This window comes from Oryza sativa, chromosome 4, assembly GCF_034140825.1.
Source record: "Oryza sativa Japonica Group chromosome 4, ASM3414082v1".
In the NCBI taxonomy this organism is placed as follows: Eukaryota; Viridiplantae; Streptophyta; class Magnoliopsida; order Poales; family Poaceae; genus Oryza; species Oryza sativa.
The window spans coordinates 24534114-24555631 of NC_089038.1; the positions used below are offsets into that span (position 1 = coordinate 24534114).

The window sequence follows — 21518 nt, forward strand, 5'->3', positions numbered from 1 at the left end:
GCGACTGTTTGAGACCATATAAGGATTTCTTCAGTCTCAATACTTTACCTTTAGTTTGCAAAGTAGCAAATCCAGGTGGAATTTCCATATATACCTCCTCTTGAAGATCGCCATGTAGAAAAGCATTCTTGACATCCAATTGATGTAATGGCCAATCAAAGTTAACTGCACAAGATATTATAGTTCTTACCGTACTCATTTTTGCAACCGGTGCAAACGTTTCATCATAATCAATTCCATATGTCTGGCTATATCCCTTAGCCACAAGTCTTGCTTTGTACCTCTCCACTTTTCCATCCGGATTTTGTTTCACTGCATATACCCACTTACAGTTTACCACTTTCTTTCCATTGGGATAGGATACAAGATCCCATGTTTTGTTCTTCTCAAGAGCTTCTAGTTCATCTAGCATTGCTTGATGCCACCTTGGGTCTTGCTTTGCCTCTTTCCAATCCTTAGGAATTATAGCTGAATTTAGAGATGCCACAAAGGCCTTGTATGTCGATGACAAGGAAGTGTAAGATACATAATTGGCTATATCATTCTCATCACCACTTTCATCTCCAATTTCAAAACCATATCTTTGTGGAGGTTTGCCTGCATTGCTTCTCATCCCCTTTCTTATGGCAATTGGCAAGTTTGATTCTTCTTCTCTAATTTCTATTTGTTCTCCCCCTGACTCCGAAGACACTTGCACATGAGTAAGATCATCTGATACTTGATCATCAACTTCAACTTGTTGAGTTGTTGGAAGTCTCATTCTCCTTGTGTAAACTTGAAGATTTTCCTCTTCATGTGGCTTTCTCCATTCTTGTTCTTGTACAGGATCACCTATAGCACATGGAATTTCACCAACCACAATCTTTCCCTTTGATTGTTCATTCTCCTTGAGACCCAAGATTTCACCTTCCTTTTGTTGATCATGGTCACCTCTAGTTAAATCATCAAGATCAACAAATAAAGAGCTTATATCTGTTTTCTCACCATAGAATGGAACAGATTCCCTAAACGTAACATCCATACTTACAAATGTCCGCCGTTCTGATGGACTCCAACACTTATACCCCTTCTGGCTGGATGAATAGCCTATAAAGATGCATTTAACAGCTCGAGGATCAAGTTTCCCAATAGATGGTCTATGATCTCTAACAAAACAAGTGCAGCCAAACACCCTCGGTGGAACCACAAATTCATTCTTCCCAAATATCATCTCATATGGTGTCTTCATTCCAAGTATTCTTGATGGTGTGCGGTTGATGAGATAAGCTGCCGTCATTACTGCCTCACTCCATAGAAATTTAGGTACATTCATAGTATACATTAGTGACCGAGCTATCTCCAAAAGATGGCGATTTTTTCTTTCAGCCACTCCATTCTGTGGAGGAGTATCAGGACAAGAAGTCTGATGTAATATTCCTTCCAAAGAAAGAAAGTGACCGAATTCACTATTCATATACTCCCCTCCATTATCAGTTCTAATAAATTGAACCCGAGCATTAAAATGATTTTTAATATATGCATAAAAGTTTTGGAAGCATTTAAGCACTTCATCCTTATGTCTCATGAGATATAACCATGTCATGCGGGAATAGCAATCAATAAAGGTGACAAAATATTTCATTCCACTCATAGAAACCACAGGCGACGTCCACACATCTGAGTGGATTAGCATAAAGGGCAAAATACTGCGAAGTCCTCTACTCACATATGATGTTCTAGTATGCTTCCCATACTCACATGCATCACATATCAGCATATGTTTATCCACTTTACTAAACTCTACCGGGAACATTTTACTCATAATTTCAAAAGATATATGTCCTAGTCGACAATGCAAAAGTAATACCTCAGTCACTTCTTTACTTGTTGAAGCCATTAGTGCACACACATCCTCATTTGTCCCTCTTCTGTCCAAGTACCAAAGTCCATCACGCATGATACCAATCCCAAGTTTCTTCCCTGTTCTTCTCTCCTGAATTAAACAATTCTCACGATCAAGGAAAACCCGACAATCCATATTATCAACAAGAGAACTTATTGAAATTAAATTCACTGGAAAAGAAGGGACATATAACACTGATGACAAAGTAATGGATGGAGTACATTGCACTATGCCCTCCCCCTTAACCTGACATGATGTGCCATCAGCAGTTTGAATGGTCTCTTTGTGTGCAAATGAATATGGTTTATATGATGTAAATTCTCCACTCATGCCAGTGACATGCCTGGATGCACCTGAGTCTAATATCCAACTTGAATGAGAAGTGTTCATAGACATAAATGCTTGATTAAAACTACCTGAAGTAGAATGAGCAAAGTTGGCAACATTGTCAGGTGTAGTCCCGGAAGAACCCTCTTCTAGAGTAACTGCATTAGCCTTGTAATCACCTCTATATCCATAACCTCTTCCTCTATTGCTCCTACCAGCATAGCCTCTTCCACCTCTTGTTCCACCTCTATCAACACCTCTTCCTCTCCCATAAGTAGGCTTGCGTGGAGCATGACAATCACGCATAAGGTGTCCCATTTCACCACAATTGAAGCACTCTCTAGTCTCTTTACCTTGTACAATTGCATAGGTGGGACTTGGTGAACATGGTGCGGCACTAGGCAATACTTTCTTCTTAAGCTCCTCCTGTGCCATAGCTGCAATGGCCTCATCTAAGGTAGGAAGAGTGGTTTGGTGAAACATTGCATCTCTTCTTCCTTCGAACTCTGGATTTAGACCCTTCAAGAACTCAATAACCCTTCTACGCTCAACCCATTTCTTCATTTTTGCTATGCAATCAGAGTGCTCTAATCCAAGAGGATCATAATGATCTAAATCGGACCACAAACTCTTCAACTCTGCGACATATTCTGCCACAGAGCGCTCCCCCTGTCTCAAAGCACTTATCTTCTCTTGTGCCTCCACCATTAGCATCACATTACCTTCTCCTGAGTATAGTTTAGTAAGAGTTTTCCACATCTCACTCGCACTAGAGATAGTCTCAACAGTTGTAGCAATAGCTGGGATTAATGAAGTCAACAACCATGCCACCACTAAAGAGTTGGTAGTGCTCCAAGTCTTCCATTCTACACTTGATGTGTTCTCAGGCTCCTTCACTTCTCCTGTGACATATCCTTCTAACCCCTTTGTTTTTAGTATTAGTAATGCCCTCCTTGACCAACTCAAATAATTTTTGACACCCAACTTGATTTCGTTTTGCATTAACTCAATCTTCAGTATTGATTCAGTATGAGGGATAATTGCATTGCTTGTAGTTGAGGCCTCACTAAATTTTTTCGCTAGCATGTCCACCAATTTACCCATCACTTGTTCTATTCCTTGATTTTCTGCCATAATGCAAATTCTGAAACTGCAAACCAGTAGAAACCCAACTAGCAGATCTGAGCCCCCTGTTCTACCTTTCCCTTCCTATAGATTGCTCAAATAGTCAATATCACAAAAGCAGTAGCTGTGCTTTTACCTCGGTTTCCTTGCCAATCACACACCCACAAGAGATGCAAAGTCTTCACTGTGCTGTGACCCCGCCACTACAGAGCAAGAGCCACTTCTTCCTGAGGAGCACCAACACCAGCTGTTTACCAGCACTTTCTTTCTTGCCTCAGCCCAAAGCAGCTCTGCACCTGCGAGCTCAGCCCCAAGCAGCAGCAGCAGCTCCGCACCTGCAGCTGCTCGGCTTCTTCCTCCTCGACGCGCCGCGCTGGCCCCGCTCTTCCGCGCCGCTGCTGATGCGCACTCTCTACCCTGCTCAAGCCTCCACGCCTCCGGCCAGCTAGGGTTCAGCCGTCGCCTGCCGCCGGCCGGTCGGCTCTGATACCATGAAGTTTTTTTGGCAGCCAATTTTCTCTGGAAGCTTCACCTTCTCTGTATTGCTATCCTTATTTACATATACATGACTAGATGGGCCCTCTAGCAGATGGGCCAGCACATAAAACACACACATACTGTTGTATTTACAGCCCAACAAACTGGCATGTGAAGCAGCGCGGAGGCTGGAGGGGACTGAGGAGAGGAGACTTCGGAGACGCGGATGGCTGTACAATGGAAATTGGAAGATGGATCGTTTACCTTCTGCATTATTTTGGGCCTTAGTTTTACTACTATTTAGGCTGCAAATTAACAAAATTAAAGCCTCTAATATCTATTATATTATTAAAGGAATAGAAAAAGGAGCCTCCACGTTCGCTCTCATGGCCTAGAAATTCTCACATTAATCGGAGAAAAAGAAAAAACAGAGTCCATATAGAAATACAATTTAGAAATAGTTGAAATTCGGAATTAAAAATAAGGAATATTAGAAGTAGAGTATAGAGTCCATATAGAAATACAATTAGGATATAACTGAAATTCGGAATTAAAAATAAGGAATATTAAAAGTAGAGTATATAGTACATATAGAAATACAATTAGGAAATAACTAAAATTCAGAATTAAAAAATAAGGAATATTAGAAGAGGAGACTAGAGTCCATATAGAAATACAATTAGAAAATAACTGAAATTCAGAATTAAAAATAAGGAATATTAGAAGTAAAGTATGGAGTATATATAGAAATACAATTAGAAAATAACTGAAATTCGAAATTAAAGATAAGGAAAATTAGAAGTAGAGTATAGAGTCCATATAGAAATACAATTAGGAAATAATAGAAATTTGGAATTAAAAATAAGGAATATTAGAAGTAGAGTGTAGAGTCCATATAGAAATACAATTAAGAAAAAAAAATAGAAATTCGGAATTAAAAATAAGGAATATTAGAAGTAGAGTATAGAGTCTATATAGAAATGCAATTATGAAATAATAGAAATTCAGAATTAAAAATAAGAAATATTCGAAGTAGAGTATAGAATCCATATAGAAATACAATTAGGAAATAATAGGAATTTAAAACTAACTAAAATTTGGAATAAACGTAATAAAATTAAAAGTAGAGTTTAGAGTCCGTATAAAAATACAATTTATAAATAACTAAAATTCGAAATTAAGAAAAACATGGGAAGAAGAGTTTAAAGTCAATATAGAAATACAATTTAGAAGTAACTAAAATTTGAAATTAAAAATTAAAGAATATTAAAAGATGAGTTTAGAGTCCTTATAGAAATACAACCAGAAATAATAAAAATTCAGAAATAAAAATAAATAATATTGGAAGAAGAGCATAGAGTCTATATAGAAATACAATTTACAGAAAATTCGGAATTAAATATAATTAATAACTGACACGTATATAAAATACAATATGAATATTACATATTTGTATTTTCGTAAAGCTATTGCAAAATTTAAAATTATGATGTAATTTTAATATTTTTGAATAATATAATGAGAAAACATATATGCTATTATATAAAAGAAAATATAATGATGCTAGCCGCGCAATCTGCACGGGCCACCATGCTAGTTATTATATATTGGGTATACTTAATAGGGGCCCTTAAGATTTGGGGCCCTGTTTAGTCGCACAGTCCGCACTGGTACAAGACGCCCTGACAAGATACAATGCCTCTAATCCTCATCCTCTTTCACCTTCACATTACCAATTCATGCACTTCTCTCACCACCAAAGACGCACGTACTCATTTTTTTTCCTACTCCTCCAAGGAAAAAAACAAAAAAAGAATAAAGATAGTGATTGAATTGATGAATATGTGGACGGACGACAATACCGCCATGATGGAGACCTTTGCCTCTGCAGACCTTTACGTGGAGGTAGCTTCCATGCCGCCGCAGCAGCAGCAGGTGGTGCCAACAGCGCTCGCACCCACGGTGACGTTCAACCAGGACATGCTATTACAACTCCTCCAATTCATCATCAAGGTCCTATTAAGAATATACGTAAAACATTTTTTTAAAATTTTCTATGATAATTGTATACACGTAAAAGACTTATGTGTATAGGATACATTCCCGTGCAACCCATGGCAATTATCAACCGAACCAATTAACCATTCGATTATTTTGAGGGCGACCCATGCATTCGCGCCCCGTGGCCGGCCTGCGTTGTCTGATCTCGATCGCGATGGCCCGTGACGCGAGGCTTCCGTGACCCGGTTTGTCCAAGTTTACTCCGTACGTAGTAGTATATTTGTTGCCGTTGCCAATGGAACGGTACTCAGGCGGGGGCGGCCGGCTAGTTCCACACGCTGCCACCGCTTTGCCGAACCCGCGCGTCGATCGTTCGTGCACGCGTCTCGCATGCATCCTCCACAAACTCCGGCCGTATTCTGCACGTTGATGTTGGCCTCTGGCGGTCCAACAACAGCGCTGCCCCAAGCCATCCAGATACGGCCATACGGGAAAACCAATGGCGATCGGCGACCGGGACGACCATCCGTTTATCTGTACCTTGAAGGTGACCCGTGCGCACGACGCTCGCCGCCGCTTCCTGTACTGTCTTTACCCAATCCTGCACCGGAAACAGGAGAGAGAGAGAGAGAGAGAGAGAGAGAGAGAGCTAGTAGGAACCGGATTAACTTCACGACGGCTTCCATATGCTCCCCGTTCTAGCTGGCCCTCTCTGTAATGTACTACCAGTAGTACTGTCATTTCTCACCAGGACGGCTACACAGCTACTGCGTTTATCTGAGCTGGAAGTAGGAAATTCGGGAACCCACCGAGCTTAAATTTTTACAGTATCACTTTTGATAACTAGATATATACTCCATAGTAATGATACTCCGTAAGTTACATGCCTGCATCGTCAATGAGCATCTCTGTTACTCTTGCTCTTGGTGGCGATGAGCACGAGAGGGTTCTTCTTGCGCACCGCCAGCCCGTTCTCCTCCTCCACGTCCACCTCGCGCCCCGGCAGCGCGCGCCAGTCGAAGCAGAAGAGGAGGTTGGCCAGCAGCAGCTCCGCCGCCGCCGCCGCGAAGTGCACGCCGGGGCAGCTCCTCCGCCCGATCCCGAACGGCACCAGCGCGAACCCGTCGTGCTCGTGCTGCTGCTCGCCGTCGGCGTCGTGGGCGCGGTGGCGCTCGGGCAAGAACCGCTCCGCGTTAGGGCCCCAGACGCCGGGGTCCGTGTGTATCGCCATCGCGTTGATGACGACGCGCGTCCTGGCCGGTATCTCGACGCCGTGCGCCGTGCGGAACGGCTCCGTCGTCTCCCGTTGCACCAGCGGCGACGCCGGGTGGAGCCGGAGTGTCTCCTTGATGACCAGCCGCAGGTAGTGGAGCTCCGGGAGGTCGGCTTCCCGCACCATGGCGCCGTCCTTGTCGCCGCCGCCGCCGCCGGCGATGACGCGGCGCACCTCGTGCTGCGCCTTGGCGAGCACGTCCGGGTTCCTGACGAGCTCCGTCATCGCCCACTGCACCGTCACCGCCGACGTGTCGCTCCCGGCAATGAACATATCCTGCAAGACCACACAATTCGGTTTCGATCGATCAACATGTCCAGGAAAACTGGGAAGCACCAGCGGCGTGGTGTTGGAGTCCTGGGTGCATGACTCCAGTTCATCCACTCAAGTTCAAATCCTAATGCTCACACGAATTTTACACAGACGTAGAGGGGAAATTGTTTTAAACACTCGGGTAGACGTCCACCCGTTTCTTGTATGGCATTTAAATGGTTATGAAAAATTTTCAAAAGAAATGACATGATAGGTTAATATGTAATATATCATCTCATAAATATGCAAGTTCAAATTTGGCGTCTACAAATTATAATAAAAATAACAAATTTAACTGTGAATATACGTATACTAGTTAGAGTTTAATTTGTTGTTTTTGTTACAACTCGTAGTAGTCGAATTTGAACTTACATGTTTGTGAGATGATATATTACATGTTAACCTATCTTATAATTTTTTTTCGAATTTTTTCATAATTATTTAGGCGGCATGCAAGAAACGGGTGGACGTCCACCCGAGAGAATAGGGCAGTCCCAACCCATAGTGTCTATAAGTAGTGTCTATGATGTCATGTCAATAAGACATCACAATAGAAACTATACTCTACAACCCATGGTTTTTTAAAGTGGGACATTAATAAATACATCATCTTTCTTCTCTACTAATCATATTTACTCTTCATCTATTATGAAGACACTATTCTCTCCCAATGCAAAACTTGATAGTGTCTATTGCATAGATTCTCGTGTTGAAGCTGTGTCTTGCATGAGACCCAGTTTCTTCCTCTCTTCACTCTCTCTCTTAATTAATATAGTGTCACATAAGCAACAAGTTTTACATGGTAATGTAGTTAATGCTATAGACACCATAGGTTTCGATAAAAATTTAATGAGATGTGAAATGTGTAGCTAGTTTCCGTCTACGAGTTAGGAGACATATCCGCGCGGTGTGAAAGTGGTGCGCGCGCGCATATCGCGTCTTCCCTATGTCCAGGAAAACGTATATCACAGCGTGCTATGCTCTTGTCCAGGTACGTAATATGTACACGTACCGTGAGAATGCCTTTGATGTGGGTGCGGCTGCCGAACATGCTCCGGTGAGCCGGATCGCCGTGGAGGCGGAGGAGCACGTCGACCAAGTCGTCTTCCTCGTCGGATGCATGCTTGCGCTTGTTGATGTGGTCGTCGATGACGCGCTCGTAGAATGCGTCGAGCTGGCGGAACCGCCGCTCCAGCCGCCGCCTCATGCCGCTGAGGGTGTCCACCCACCGGAGCCACGGCACGTAGTCGGCGACCCAGAGACCACCAAGAAGAGACTGGGTCTCGTCGAGGACAGCCTTGACGTCCATGCTCTCGTCGCCGTCGCCGTCGCCGAAGGCGACGCGCCGCACGATCCTGCTGCTGGTGGCAGCGACCATGTCGCTCAGGTTGACGGGGGAGGCGCCGGCGGCCGCCACGGCCGCGATGAGCGCGGCGGCCTCACGCTCCCTGGCGTCGCGGAGCTCGCACACCCGCGGCGCCCCGAGGAGCGCCGACATGCACGCGCGGCGCGCGGCGCGCCAGTACGCGCCGTCGGGCGCGAAGGAGATGTTCTTCTGGCCGTAGGAGAGCCTTGTGGCCGCGTACAGCGCCGGGCGCCCCGACAGCGCGCGGTCGTTGTTCCGGAACAGCGCCCGCGCCGCGTCGGCGGTGGAGACGACGAGCGTCGGCACGGAGCCGAGGCGGAGCAGCATGAGCGGCGCCGCATGCCTGGCGGCGAGCGCGGCGAGGGAGCGGTGCGGGAGCGCGCCGACCTGGTGGAGGTTGCCGATGAGAGGGAGGCCCTTCGGGCGTGGCAGCGACGGTGAGGCGGCGCGCTTCTTGGACGACGGCGCGAGAAGCTGCTTGAAGAGGAGAATGGTGGCGAGGAGGAGGAGGCATGACGCAAGGAACTCAGGAGCTTGGAGAGACGCCATGGACATTGCTGTCTTGGTTGTTCTCTAGCTTGTCTCTAGGGCGGCTGAGTTTATCTATCTATATATATGTCATGTCAGGAGGAGATATCTTAGGGCATCAACAATGTATCCTTACCAAGTAGTAAGTAAGTAAGGTTGGACCAACCAAAAGCAGAAAGCAGGTAATTGTTATTCAAGGTGGGTCCCACATGTATATAAATATAAATATAAAGACGTAGTGACGACGACGACGCCGTCACCAGCAGCAGCCGCCGCTGCCCACGGCCGTGCTGGCCCGCGTCCCCCTTGAGGAAGGGACCGACTTCGCCGCTGCCGTCGCGCGCAAGGGCTCCGGCTGCTACGTCCTCGTCGTCCTCTGCCGCTCCCGCCATCCTCGCCGAAAGCCGGAATGGTGCCGCCCGAGTCGTCACGCGCGCCGCCCATTCTCCCCGTCGGCCGCCGCTCGTCAGTCGTCCTCCCCATTGGTCGCCGCCCGTCCCGACACCCCTTCTCCCCGCCGGTCGCCGCCCGTCACGCCATCCTCCTCGCCGGCAGTCGCCCATCTCTTCGCCGCCTGTTACGCCGTCCACCCCACCGACCGCTGCTCGTCTCGGCGCCTTGGCCGCATCTACTCCTCCTCCGGCGGCCACCGCCGCACGCCGCCCCTTCTCCCCGGTGACCACCGCCTGTCGGCCATCGCGCCTGATAGAGGAGAAGAGAGAGGAGAGGGGGAGAGAGACGAAGAGAGGGGAGATGGGGATCGAGCGAGGAGGAAGAAGAGGGCAGTGAGATTGACATGTGGGGCCCACATGGCCCACCTTTATTAATTATTGTTTTTATGTAACTGACCTATGGGTCCCACGGGTATTGTTTTTTTCTCAAATCGAGTTGTCACTTAAGCGCCACATCAGTGCCACGTAGCATGGAGACCTAGTTAAACTAGCCACGTAGACACCACGTCAGCCAAAACCGCTATGTGCCGGTTTTTGTAAGTTTGGAGACGGGTAGTATCCGGTTTTGGAGTTTAGGGATGAAAATCGGACTGGGCGACGAATAGAGGGACTTAAAGTGAACTTATTCCTTTGCCGAACCCGCGCGTCGATCGTGCGTGCACACGCGTCTCGCAATCCTCCACAAACTCCGGCCGTATTCTGCACGTTGATGTTGGCCTCTGGCGGTCCAACACCAGCACTGACCCAAGCCATCCAGATACGGGTACGGGCCGGTTGCGCCTGCGTTTCCTACCTGATCGCGACGGGAAAACCAATGGCGATCGGCGACCGGGACGACCATCCGTTTATCTGTACCTTGAAGGCGACCCGTGCGCACGACGCTCGCCGCCGCTTCCTGTACTGTCTTTACCCAATCCTGCACCGGAAACAGGAGAGAGAGAGAGAGAGAGAGCTAGTAGGAACCGGGGCAACTTCACGACGGCTTCCATATGCTCCCCGTTCTAGTTGCTTGTACCAGTAGTACTTTCATTTCTCACCAGGAAGGCTACACCCTCAGTCCCAAAAAAGAATTAAACTCTAGGGATGGATGAGGACTGCCGTTTTTGTGAAAGTTTGGGGACGCAAACGCAACCCATTGGCTCTTGGCAAATGCAACAGTCAGTGTCATCATCTTTCTGAGGGCGACATACGTACCCATCCGATCCGGAACGACCGAGACCGTTCCAGAATCCAGAGTCCGTGGCTTCTGCCTTATGTGAACTTGTGGTATCTCAGTACGGATACGTCTGAGCTCCGTCTTGATGGGAGCAGCATTAATAAACTTTCTTACTGATGATTTAGTGCTTAGAGCTTCTTCAGTTTTTGCTGAAATCAACCTAACCGATATTTAGCGTTACCAAATTTTGGCACATTTTAATGTTGTCAAATTTTCATAGCATTAGTTGCATTTAGTTTGTAGCCCTATCAAAATTTGGTAGTGTTTATATAAGAAGAAACTTTTGAAATGCTAAATTTTGGTAGAACAGCAATGCAATAATTTGTTTAGTTTGTTAGAATGCGGTAACAAAGTGAACATATCCTTATAATACTATCAAGAAAATTTTATAACCCTTGAGAAAGTATCTCAAGATAATAATACCTTTTGCACATGTTGTATGTACCTTTTACACATGTTGTATGTACCTTCTGATAAAATTACCCTACCAGCAAGGTTACATGTCTGCGTCGTCAATGGCCACCTGTGTTCCTCTTGCTCTTGGTGGCGATGAGCACGAGAGGGTTCTTCTTGTGCACCGCCAGCCCGTTCTCCTCCTCCACGTCCACCTCGCGCCCCGGCGGCGCGCGCCAGTCGAAGCAGAAGAGGAGGTTGGCCAGCAGCAGCTCCACCGCCGCCGCCGCGAAGTGCACGCCGGGGCATCTCCTCCGCCCGATCCCGAACGGCACCAGCGCGAACCCGTCGTGCTGCTGCGCGCAGCCGTCGGCGTCGTCGCGGTGGCGCTCGGGCACGAACCGCTCCGCGTCCGGGCCCCAGACGCCGGGGTCCGTGTGTATCGCCATCGCGTTGACGACGACGCGCGTCCTGGCCGGTATCTCGACGCCGTGCGCCGTGCGGAACGGCTCCGTCGTCTCCCGTGGAACCAGCAGCGGCGCCGCCGGGTGGAGCCGCAGTGTCTCCTTGATGACCAGGCGAAGGTAGTGGAGCTCCGGGAGGTCGGCTTCCCGCACCTTGTCGCCGGCGGCGACGACGCGGCGCACCTCGTGCTGCGCCTTGGCGAGCACGTCCGGGTTCCTGACGAGCTCCGTCATCGCCCACTGCACCGTCACCGCCGACGTGTCGCTCCCGGCGATGAACATGTCCTGCAAGACCACACATTTCGGTTTCGATCGATCAAAATGTCCAGGAAAACGGGGAAGCACCAGCGGTGTGGTGGTTGAGTCGTGAGTACATGACTCCAGTCTATCCACTAAAGTTTAAATTCTGATGCTCAAATTTTACACGCACACAGAGCTTTCGACCGACCGAAATTTAGTGAGATAAGAAATGTGCCGCTAATTTCTATCTCTTAGTGTATGTGTTGGGAGACGTATTCGTGTGGGGTGTGAGTGTGGTGCGCGCATATGCGTCTTCCAAAACATGTCCAGGAAAACGTATATCACAGCGTGCTATGCTCTTCTTGTTCATGTACGTAATATGTACCGTGAGAATGCCTTTGATGTGGCTGCGGCTGCCGAACGTGCTCCGGTGAGCCGGATCGCCGTGGAGGCGGAGGAGCACGTCGACCAAGTCGTCTTCTTCGTCGGATGCATGCTTGCGCTTGTTGAGGTGGTCGTCGATGACGCGCTCGTAGAGCGCGTCGAGCTGGCGGAACCGCCGCTCCAGCCGCCACCTCTTGCCGCTGAGGGTGTCCACCCACCGGAGCCACGGCACGTAGTCGGCGACCCAGAGACCACCAAGAAGAGCCTGGGTCTCGTTGAGGACAGCCTTGACGTCCATGCTCTCGTCGCCGTCGCCGTCGCCGAAGGCGACGCGCCGCACGATCCTGCTGCTGGTGGCGGCGACCATGTCGCTCAGGTTGACGGGGGAGGCGCCGGCGGCCGCCACGGCCGCGACGAGCGCGGCGGCCTCGCGCTCCCGGGCGTCGCGGAGCCCGCGCACCCGCGGCGGGCCGAGGAGCTCCGACATGCACGCGCGGCGCGCGGCGCGCCAGTACGCGCCGTCGGGCGCGAAGGAGATGCTCTTCTGGCCGTAGGAGAGCCTGGTGGCCGCGTACAGCGCCGGGCGCCCCGACAGCGCGCGGTCGTTGTCCCGGAACAGCGCCCGCGCCGCGTCGGCGGTGGAGACGACGAGCGTCGGCACGGAGCCGAGGCGGAGCAGCATGAGCGGCGCCGCATGCCTGGCGGCGAGCGCGGCGAGGGAGCGGTGCGGGAGCGCGCCGACCTGGTGGAGGTTGCCGATGAGAGGGAGGCCTCTCGGGCGTGGTAGCGACGGCGAGGCGGCGCGCTGCTTGGACGACGGCGCGAGAAGCTGCTTGAAGAAGAGAATGGTGGCGAGGAGGAGGCAGGACGCAAGGAACTCAGGAGCTTGGAGAGACGCCATGGACATTGCTGTCTTTGCTGTTCTCTAGCTTGTCTCTAGGGCGGCTAAGTTCATCTATCTATACATATGTCATGTCAGGAGGAGATATCTTATTTGACTTGTACTGTTCTATCATAAATTCAGAATTATTGGCGGTGTTTAGTTCCCTTCAAACCTCCTAAATTTTTGTCACATCAAATATTTAAATACATGTATAGAGTATTAAATGTAGAGGAAAAAACCAATTGCACAGTTTACATGTAAATTGCGAGACGAATCTTTTGAGACTAATTACGCTATGATTTGACAATGTGATGCTACAGTAAACATTTGCTAATGACGGATTAATTAGGCTTAATAAATTTGTCTCGTAGTTTATAGGCGGAATCTGTAATTTGTTTTGTTATTAATCTATATTTAATACTTTAAATGTGTGTCTGTATACTTAAAAAAATTTTGTCACACGAACTAAACACGGCCATTGTCTCTTTGTTTGCTTATTTGCTGCAGTTAAATATTAATTTTTGAAATATAGTTTTAATTTACATTTGGGGTTTTTTTCTTAATCATAACCAATTTTTCAACTTGGCTTTTAAACAGCCAATATATTTTTTTAATACCCAAAATACTTGCGTACGTTTCGTATTAAGAGAGGGAAGTTGTAAACAGCCAATAATAGAAGTTTTCTTCATAAATTTTCTTTGATTATTTTGTTCATATTTCCGCTGCCTCTTTAGCTGTGGCTCAACCGATAAGAGTTTATAAGCATTATCGTTTTAATTAGTTAATGCACGAATGATGTACTCCCTCCGTTCCAAATTAGTTGTCTTTCTACCATTCAAGTACTATTTATCCCATCAATCACACACATTCAAATTTCTTTCTTTTTTAGTACCCCTCAACCACCCTTCTAGATTGGGATTCGGTGACATTCCCACGTGACATTCTCGGTGACATTGAGTTACTGACAGGTGGGTCTAGGCACAGACCCACCTACTCGCTAGTGACTGCCAAGTGCTAACTACTTTTGTTTAGGATCAGAGCAACATGAAATCTTCATTTCTTTGTCGATGTAAACGTAGCAGGTTTAATCTTTCGATGACATGGAAAAGATAATACAAAAATGAAAAGAAAACGAAATGCTGACAGCTTTGACTTTTGATAGTGTTACTTCATTTATACTCCATAAACTAAAACAGAAAAAAGGGTTGCTGTAAAGTACTCTACGTCTGTTTTTTAATAAATGACACCGATAGTTTTTTTTTTTCCTTGAACTAAAACCAACAATATTTATTCAATTAGTTATTTAATTAGAGCGAAAAAAATACCAGTACATTCGTCATCAAAACACTTTACACATGTCTAGTATGTTTAATCTATTTGCACAAATATTCCTAGAAAAAACATGGATAGTAAACAAATTTAAAAAGTCAACTCAATCATATATTAAGAATCGGAGGTTGTAATTGGTAAGAAAGGTAATGGGATGACTGGAGTATTCAAGATTCAAAATGCAAACTGTATTCCTTCCGTAAAAGCTAAGCACGAATTTGAGAGGTTGATTTCTCATTTGAATTCATGCGTAACACAGTAGCATGTGGTCTGCACACGATTCACACCAATTGATGGCTTGATGTTACAGTACCTTCCAAGTCTTTTTCTCCCCTTATACTAGCAGGTTAGCAGGTTTTCCTTCCAACAGTAAACGATAATTGTTGTTACATGTACTACTCCAACAGTAAACGATATTCGATATTTTGGAGTACTATTTACTCTCTGCTCCAATGAATAAATCAGGACATCAGGTGCGCCTCTTATATACTCCTATATAAAAGAAAGCTCAGCAGAGAGAATTAGTATAGCAACTCATCAGTAATCATTGGCTCATTGCAGGAGCAAGAACCATCTTTGAAGTGATTGAAATCTATTCTTGCCACGCACAACAATCTCCCTGTTGTACACCTTTGTGGTAGAGTGGCAGTCCAAGCACACTCTCAGATTCTTGGATAACTGAATTGTTGCACCGAGACGCAGTTTCATCAGGCTGAAGGCAATGGTCAACTTCTTGCTGTGATGTGTAACGGAGGCTTCCTTCTCATTTTGATCAAAGTCGAGCCTTACATCATCTGTACCTGGCCATAATGATACTTACAATCATCTCCTCAGCTTTCGCATATATCTCCGTCATCAGCTGGGGGTGGGGGTGGGATGGTCACTGTCTTCAGCGAAGAACTCAAAGAGAATGCACCCTCCAACTCAATGGGAATGCATCCTGGATCAGTCCAGTGTGATTGACTAATTGGGTCCAGTGGATGCCTCAGTGCATCTTGCATGTTACTATCAACATTTGTGTGCACTGTGCAGGCAGAAACTAGTGCACTCCAAATTACTGCATTTGGCTCTACCGCATGGTTTTGATAAACTGATATGCCTCATCGATCAGTCCAGCCCGCACTAACAGATCAACCATACAGCCATAGTGCTCGATCCTTGGCTGGCGCCATAATCCCGGGTCATTGCTAACAAAATGCCTGCGATCCTACTCATCTAAGCAGCTGTGAACTGCAAGACAGGAGAACACCAGTGAATGCCACGTCCGTGGGCTTTAACATTGGCCTCACACATGGATGAGAAGAGCCCCGGTGTTCCTCTGAGTTCCTCACAGGCAGCCACCAACTTTGAATGCTTATCTGCATTGTCACTGCATCCACACTTCGCATATAAGTCCACCAGTGCACTGCCAAGTCCAAGAACAATGGTAAGAGGAAGACCCTTCCTCCTTATGTACTACTGACTTACAGTAGCCTCATTTGGGTTCAGCAACAGCACGGTAGTCTGCATCTCAATGAAAAGAGTAAGTGCCTCCAGACATAGGCCCGTATGTGCGTAACTGTGTATCCAGAGATCATTGCAATCCAAACAGAGCAAATGCAACCACATCACACCACTGCATACCTGTATTCCATCGAACAACCTCGGCGCCTTGTCAAGAAAACTCAAGATCACCATACGTCCGCCATTGCATTCTTGAAGTGTCCCCGCAACCATTGTATTTCACGTGACCGCACCGTTGTCCTCCATGGCGTCGAACTGCACCAAGTGATGCCGTGACATCCCCACAGCCAGCAAACGATCAAACATGAGCCCATGCTTGATGGTGGTGTAAGCCTGGACGCCGCGCCTAAATCCAGAGCGCACATCCTCGAGGTGGGCTCGAGAGGTGCAAGCGACAGTGTGCTGTGCTGGTGCAGAATGGGGCCAGTGGCGTCGAGCATTTCCACGAACAGGTGGAGGGCGTCCTCCGGCTCCGAGTGACCAGCGCCGACGAGGGAGGGATGCTGTACAACCGTGCGGAGAGAGGCGAGCAGGGGCAGAGGAGGAACAGGCGGAGCGCGTGGGCGGTGAAGGTGCCATGGGCCGGGAGTGCGGTGGCGTCAGCTCGAGGAGAGCATCGACGGATTCGGGCGAGGTGGCGAGCGCGCCCGACTTGAGGAGGGCACCCCAGCGTGACGCTCGCACGTTGCAGAGAACCACGCCGCGAGGAATGCACAACTCCGGCGCCGTCGCCAGCGCGGTGGGGGGGCGGGGAGAGCCGCCGCCGCTGGGAAGTCGGCGGCGCCCGCCATTGGAGTCCGCTTGGGCAGTTGGGCTTTGGGCCCCAACCGCTTAACCGCACGAGCCGCGGCTGTCACGTTTCGCTAATTATCAGAGCGGAAGACCGCACGTGACACTGCAGCTGGGACCCACCATTTCCCCGGCCCCATCTGTCATAGGCACATCTCTTCCTTTTAAACCCCCCTCAGATCCGCCACCGTTGGCCACACTTGTTACCATGGCTTCTTCCTCTCCACTTCTCCTGCTGCTACTGCTGCTCCCGCTCGCCGCCGCCACCGCCACCGCGTCGCTCCCGCCGCTGCCGCTCTCGACGGCGTCGCGGTGGGTGGTGGGCGCGGACGGGCGGCGCGTGAAGCTGGCGTGCGCGAACTGGGCGTCGCACCTGGAGCCCGTGGCGGCGGAGGGCCTGTCGCGCCGCGGCCTTGGGGACATCGCGGCGCGCGTGGCGGCGATGGGGTTAAACTGCGTCAGGCTCACCTGGCCGACCTACCTCGCCACCAACGCCACGCTGGCGAACCTGCCGCTGAGAGCGTCGCTGGAACGCCTTGGTATGCCGGAGTCCGTGGCCGGCGTCCGGGTCAACAACCCCGGACTCCTCGACCTGCCCCTCATCGATGTGTTCCAGGTGAGCGTCTCTTCGAATAAGCAAACACGGAGTAAATGACAACGTTGGTTTCTCCAAGTTGTTAAGTAAACTTATTATTAATGGCAGTTCTAAGAAATGGCTGTTTTTTTTTTAACAACCACCATGGGAAATGGAAGCTGTTTCTATTGTTAGCGAGTTCGAGTCTTCGAGATGGCGCCAAATTTTACCGTGTCTTACCGCTAGATGCTACTACCTCCGTTTCAGATTATAAGACTTTCTAGCATTACCCACATTTATATAGATATTAATGAATCTAAGCACACGTATATGTCTATATTCATTAACATATATATGAATGTGGACAATGCTAGAAAGTCTTATAATATGAAACGGAGGAAGCAGTATTTTCGCTGATAGAGTGCAAGAAAATACTCCCTCCGTCCAAGAGTTGTAGGAGAAATTAAGTAAAGGTTAAGGTGAAACCACTTTCATGTACCCTGGTTGAATCCCCATGCCACCATCCGATTCACCGGGATGGGGAATATAACTATGAGGGATGGTTGAAAACTTGGAATGTGGAAATATACTCTAGAAATGTTTATAGAAAATATTCGTGGACTAAATTTAAACACTAGAAATGCTTATATTTGTGGACGGAGGGAGTAGATAACGTTGTACCTAGAAGAACATTTACATTTTTTGTTGTTGAAAGCTATGGGCTCATTTAAACATTTAAGTCAGAGTCCATGTAAATTTTACATTTTTCTGAAGAAATAGCTATTATGATGCATAAGGCTTAATTGTGGAAGCAACAGTATGCAATGAATCAATTGACTTATAGCTAAACCAACTGCAGGTCATGTGGTTTAATTTAACAAAAACAACTTGCTAAGAAGTCAAAATTTTGCAGATTATTGATTTTGAAATCAGATGATCTCGTCACAATCTTTTCACAAGACTTGCCAAAGAAACCTAGGGTATCCTCTTTTTTTTTTGCTTATTTAATAAGAACAATCAATTTCAAGTTGAAGGTTTAAGCATAATCAACAATCTGATCGTCCTTTTCTATTTCAGGAAAAACCAATGGTAATTGTTTGAGTAGCTTTCCCTTTTTCCTTTTGTTTCTCTTCCAAACCAGTTTATGTGAAGATGACATTATTCCTAATAGTCACCAAATTGATGGTCCAAGATAAGGGTGCCTTGAAAGTCTCTAGCTAGATAAATTCTTTCTTTGTAAAATATGTTCTGACGATAGATGGCAACTGGGGTCATTAGGTGGTCTGCTTCCTTTTTTTAAAAAAAAAAATCCAAACCAGGGATGTATTAGTTATCTCTCATTTTACAATGATGTATCTAGTTAGTTGACCTAGTAATCTACCAAAACATGTGTTCACATACTCAGGAGTATATTCTGGGAGAGTTTACCCGTACTAAACATTAAATGAAATAAAGTAAACGAGATTTTTGCTATCAAGTGTTGAATTCTGATTATTTACTCCTTCTGTTAAATTAATAACCATAGGAAGTGGTGTCAGCTTTGGCCAAGAACAATATAATGGTTATACTTGATAACCAAATGACAACTCCAGGATGGTGCTGCAGCGAAAACGACGGTAATGGCTTTTTTGGTGACAAGTACTTTGGCCCAGAAGAATGGTTGAAAGGCCTTAGTGCAATGGCAACAATGTTTAGGAACACAAAAAATGTTGTGGGCATGAGTTTAAGAAACGAGCTCCGAGGCTCCAAAAATGTTAGTTTGTGGTTCAGGTTTGTTACTTACACACTGAGTCTTACTTTTGCTTATAGAAGTATTGAAAAGGCTTTTATGTGTGACTCGTATCATTGGAAAATTTTCGTTTATAATCTATTCCAAACTTAGGTACATGCAACTGGGTGCTGAAGTTGTGCATGCGGCAAACCCTGGCGTTCTTGTTATTTTGTCAGGCCTGAACTTCGACAATACTCTGGATTTCTTGGTCCCAAATCAAATTCAGCTAACATTTACTGGAAAGTTAGTCTTTGAGCAGCACTGGTATGGTTTCTCAGATGATGGAAACTGGGGATCTCAGAACCAAAACGATGCTTGTGGGATGGTTGTTGATTCCATAAAGAAAAAAGGACTGTTCCTACTTCAGCAAGGCTGGCCACTGTTTTTCTCCGAGTTTGGGTTTGACATGTCTGGGACACATGTCGCTGACAATCGCTATCTTACCTGCTTCTTAACCGTGGCAGCTGAAATGGATCTGGACTGGGCTATTTGGGCTCTGCAAGGGAGTTATTATATCAGGGAGGGTACTCTAGCTTATGATGAATCTTATGGATTGCTATCCTGGGATTGGTGTACAGCTAGAAACCCCAGCTTTATTAAAAGGATTAATGCTCTGCAATCACCATTCCAAGGTTTGTACTTAACCTATCTCAGTTTTATTCTTACATAGCAACGTTGTTAGTAATACAACTCTCAAGATTTCTGGAACTGTGCTGTTGTTCTACGTTTTGATAATCACATTAAAAATGGAGCTCTCTGGTAAAATTGAAGTTATAATGAATCCTCAGTTGCTGAACCAACAGAAAAAACCTGTGCATATTTCATTGGTTGAATTGGACCGCTTTTCAGTTTTTCACCTTTTTGGGTTGTGTTGGAACAGATTTATTGGAACATATATGAAATCGGAGCATTAACTAGTATGCACACATTGGTTTAGCCCTCATCATAGAATAACGTGTCCCTTGAAAAGAAATCACTTGGATGGATACACAGGCCGATGTGCAAGAAAGTAAGCAAAGGGGCTATGTAACTTGTAAAAGTCCACTAAAAGTTTGGTCACAACAATATGCACTGTATTTCCTTGAGCTATACATATTAATGAATATTCCATCCTCCAGGTCCCGGGCTTCCAAACAGTCAACAGCCTTACAATGTTATATTCCATCCTCTATCTGGGCTTTGTGTCTTGGTGAAATCTTCAGAGGCACTTGAGTTGGGTCCATGTGATAAATCAAATGCTTGGAATTATACCAAAGGATACGAGTTAATACTCAAACAAACTGGACAATGCCTCCAGGCGAAGTCTGTTGGTGAGAATGCAAAGCTTGGCACCAGTTGCAGCAAATCCAGTTCAAAGTGGAAGCTACTATCAAATTCAGGAATGCATGTTTCAACTGAACTCACCAATAACGGAACCAGAGTATGCTTGGAGGCCAGTCCTGATGGAAATATCACGACAAATCAGTGCAAGTGCCTAACCGTAGATCCGAATTGCAATCCTGAGAGTCAGTGGTTCAAAATTATATTAAGCAGTAAACACATACCAGGCGGCACCTCCATTTTGCAGTTGCCATCTCATGGTCCCTGGTCTCCAACATCATCTAGTTAATCTTGGACTATTTCGAAAATATCCTGTTTGAATTTGATCAAGGACGAATATGACAGAGCAAGTGTCAAGTTCCAGATGGTTATTCAAGGCAATTGGATGACTATAGTATTGCAGCTTGTAAAATAATACACAGAACACCGTATGTGTACAGTAGTAGTACCATTGATTTCTTGTTTTCTAGAGTCCTGTTGAAATATGTCCTATCATATGTGTACAAAAATTAAGAATAAAAGAATGTACAGATAAATACCCTGCTTTTTCTTTGATACTACAGAGAATAAAAGGGATATCTTTTTATAGTTGGTGTCATATGTTGACATGGGTGAAAACATTTTTTAGCCGGGTTGGCCGAAGACATGGCCAACCAATTACTTCCTCCGTTTCACAATGTAAGTCATTCTAGCATTTCCCATATTCATATTGATATTAATGAATCTAAATAGATATATATGTTTAGATTCATTAAGATTAATATGAATGTGGAAAATGCTAAAATAGTTTACATTGTGAAACGGAGGGAGTACATCAAGATTTAGAGAGAAAAGTTACAAATTACAAATTGATGTTGACAGTAGGCTGTCGAGGGCGGGGCTAAAGGAAATAAAGCCGGCGCATCTTAG

The 21518-nt window shown here is 46.4% G+C and overlaps 3 protein-coding genes and 1 long non-coding RNA gene across 4 annotated transcripts; 1 reads left to right on the forward strand and 3 right to left on the reverse strand.

The window, feature by feature from the left end:
• Positions 1-6614: 6614 nt before the first annotated feature.
• Positions 6615-9405, reverse strand: LOC136351115 (cytochrome P450 71A9-like). Its single transcript, XM_066309285.1, has 2 exons — positions 8410-9405; positions 6615-7361 (listed from the first exon to the last, which is right to left on the reverse strand). Exons 1-2 carry the CDS (start codon positions 9316-9318, stop codon positions 6708-6710), a joined length of 1563 nt encoding a protein of 520 aa, XP_066165382.1. The 5' UTR covers positions 9319-9405; the 3' UTR covers positions 6615-6707.
• Positions 9406-11318: 1913 nt separating this feature from the next.
• On the reverse strand, positions 11319-13378 carry LOC4336179 (cytochrome P450 71A9). The gene is made up of 2 exons (XM_015778871.3): positions 12442-13378; positions 11319-12101 (listed from the first exon to the last, which is right to left on the reverse strand). Exons 1-2 carry the CDS (start codon positions 13345-13347, stop codon positions 11472-11474), a joined length of 1536 nt encoding a protein of 511 aa, XP_015634357.3. The 5' UTR covers positions 13348-13378; the 3' UTR covers positions 11319-11471.
• A 1355-nt stretch (positions 13379-14733) lies between these two features.
• On the reverse strand, positions 14734-16994 carry LOC136355991 (uncharacterized). Its single transcript, XR_010740613.1, has 2 exons — positions 16276-16994; positions 14734-16155 (listed from the first exon to the last, which is right to left on the reverse strand). It is a non-coding gene; the product is annotated as an uncharacterized lncRNA (long non-coding RNA).
• Positions 16995-17140: 146 nt separating this feature from the next.
• LOC136351116 (glycosyl hydrolase 5 family protein-like) lies at positions 17141-21193 on the forward strand. The gene is made up of 4 exons (XM_015778133.3): positions 17141-17560; positions 19044-19288; positions 19401-19921; positions 20408-21193. Exons 1-4 carry the CDS (start codon positions 17153-17155, stop codon positions 20896-20898), a joined length of 1665 nt encoding a protein of 554 aa, XP_015633619.1. The 5' UTR covers positions 17141-17152; the 3' UTR covers positions 20899-21193.
• The last annotated feature ends 325 nt before the right edge of the window (positions 21194-21518 follow it).

What these genes read in the sequence shown, in the direction of transcription:
- LOC136351116 (XM_015778133.3), top strand. Translation starts at nt 17,153, where the DNA reads ATGGCTTCTTCCTCTCCACTTCTCCTGCTGCTACTGCTGCTCCCGCTC. An exon ending in CCCTCATCGATGTGTTCCAG is followed by an intron (nt 17,561 to 19,043) that starts GTGAGCGTCTCT and finishes TAATAACCATAG; the next exon opens with GAAGTGGTGTCAGCTTTGGC. An exon ending in TCTGCAATCACCATTCCAAG is followed by an intron (nt 19,922 to 20,407) that starts GTTTGTACTTAA and finishes TCCATCCTCCAG; the next exon opens with GTCCCGGGCTTCCAAACAGT.
- LOC4336179 (XM_015778871.3), bottom strand. Translation starts at nt 13,347, where the DNA reads ATGTCCATGGCGTCTCTCCAAGCTCCTGAGTTCCTTGCGTCCTGCCTC. An exon ending in ACATCAAAGGCATTCTCACG is followed by an intron (nt 12,102 to 12,441) that starts GTACATATTACG and finishes GTGGTCTTGCAG; the next exon opens with GACATGTTCATCGCCGGGAG.
- LOC136351115 (XM_066309285.1), bottom strand. Translation starts at nt 9,318, where the DNA reads ATGTCCATGGCGTCTCTCCAAGCTCCTGAGTTCCTTGCGTCATGCCTC. An exon ending in ACATCAAAGGCATTCTCACG is followed by an intron (nt 7,362 to 8,409) that starts GTACGTGTACAT and finishes GTGGTCTTGCAG; the next exon opens with GATATGTTCATTGCCGGGAG.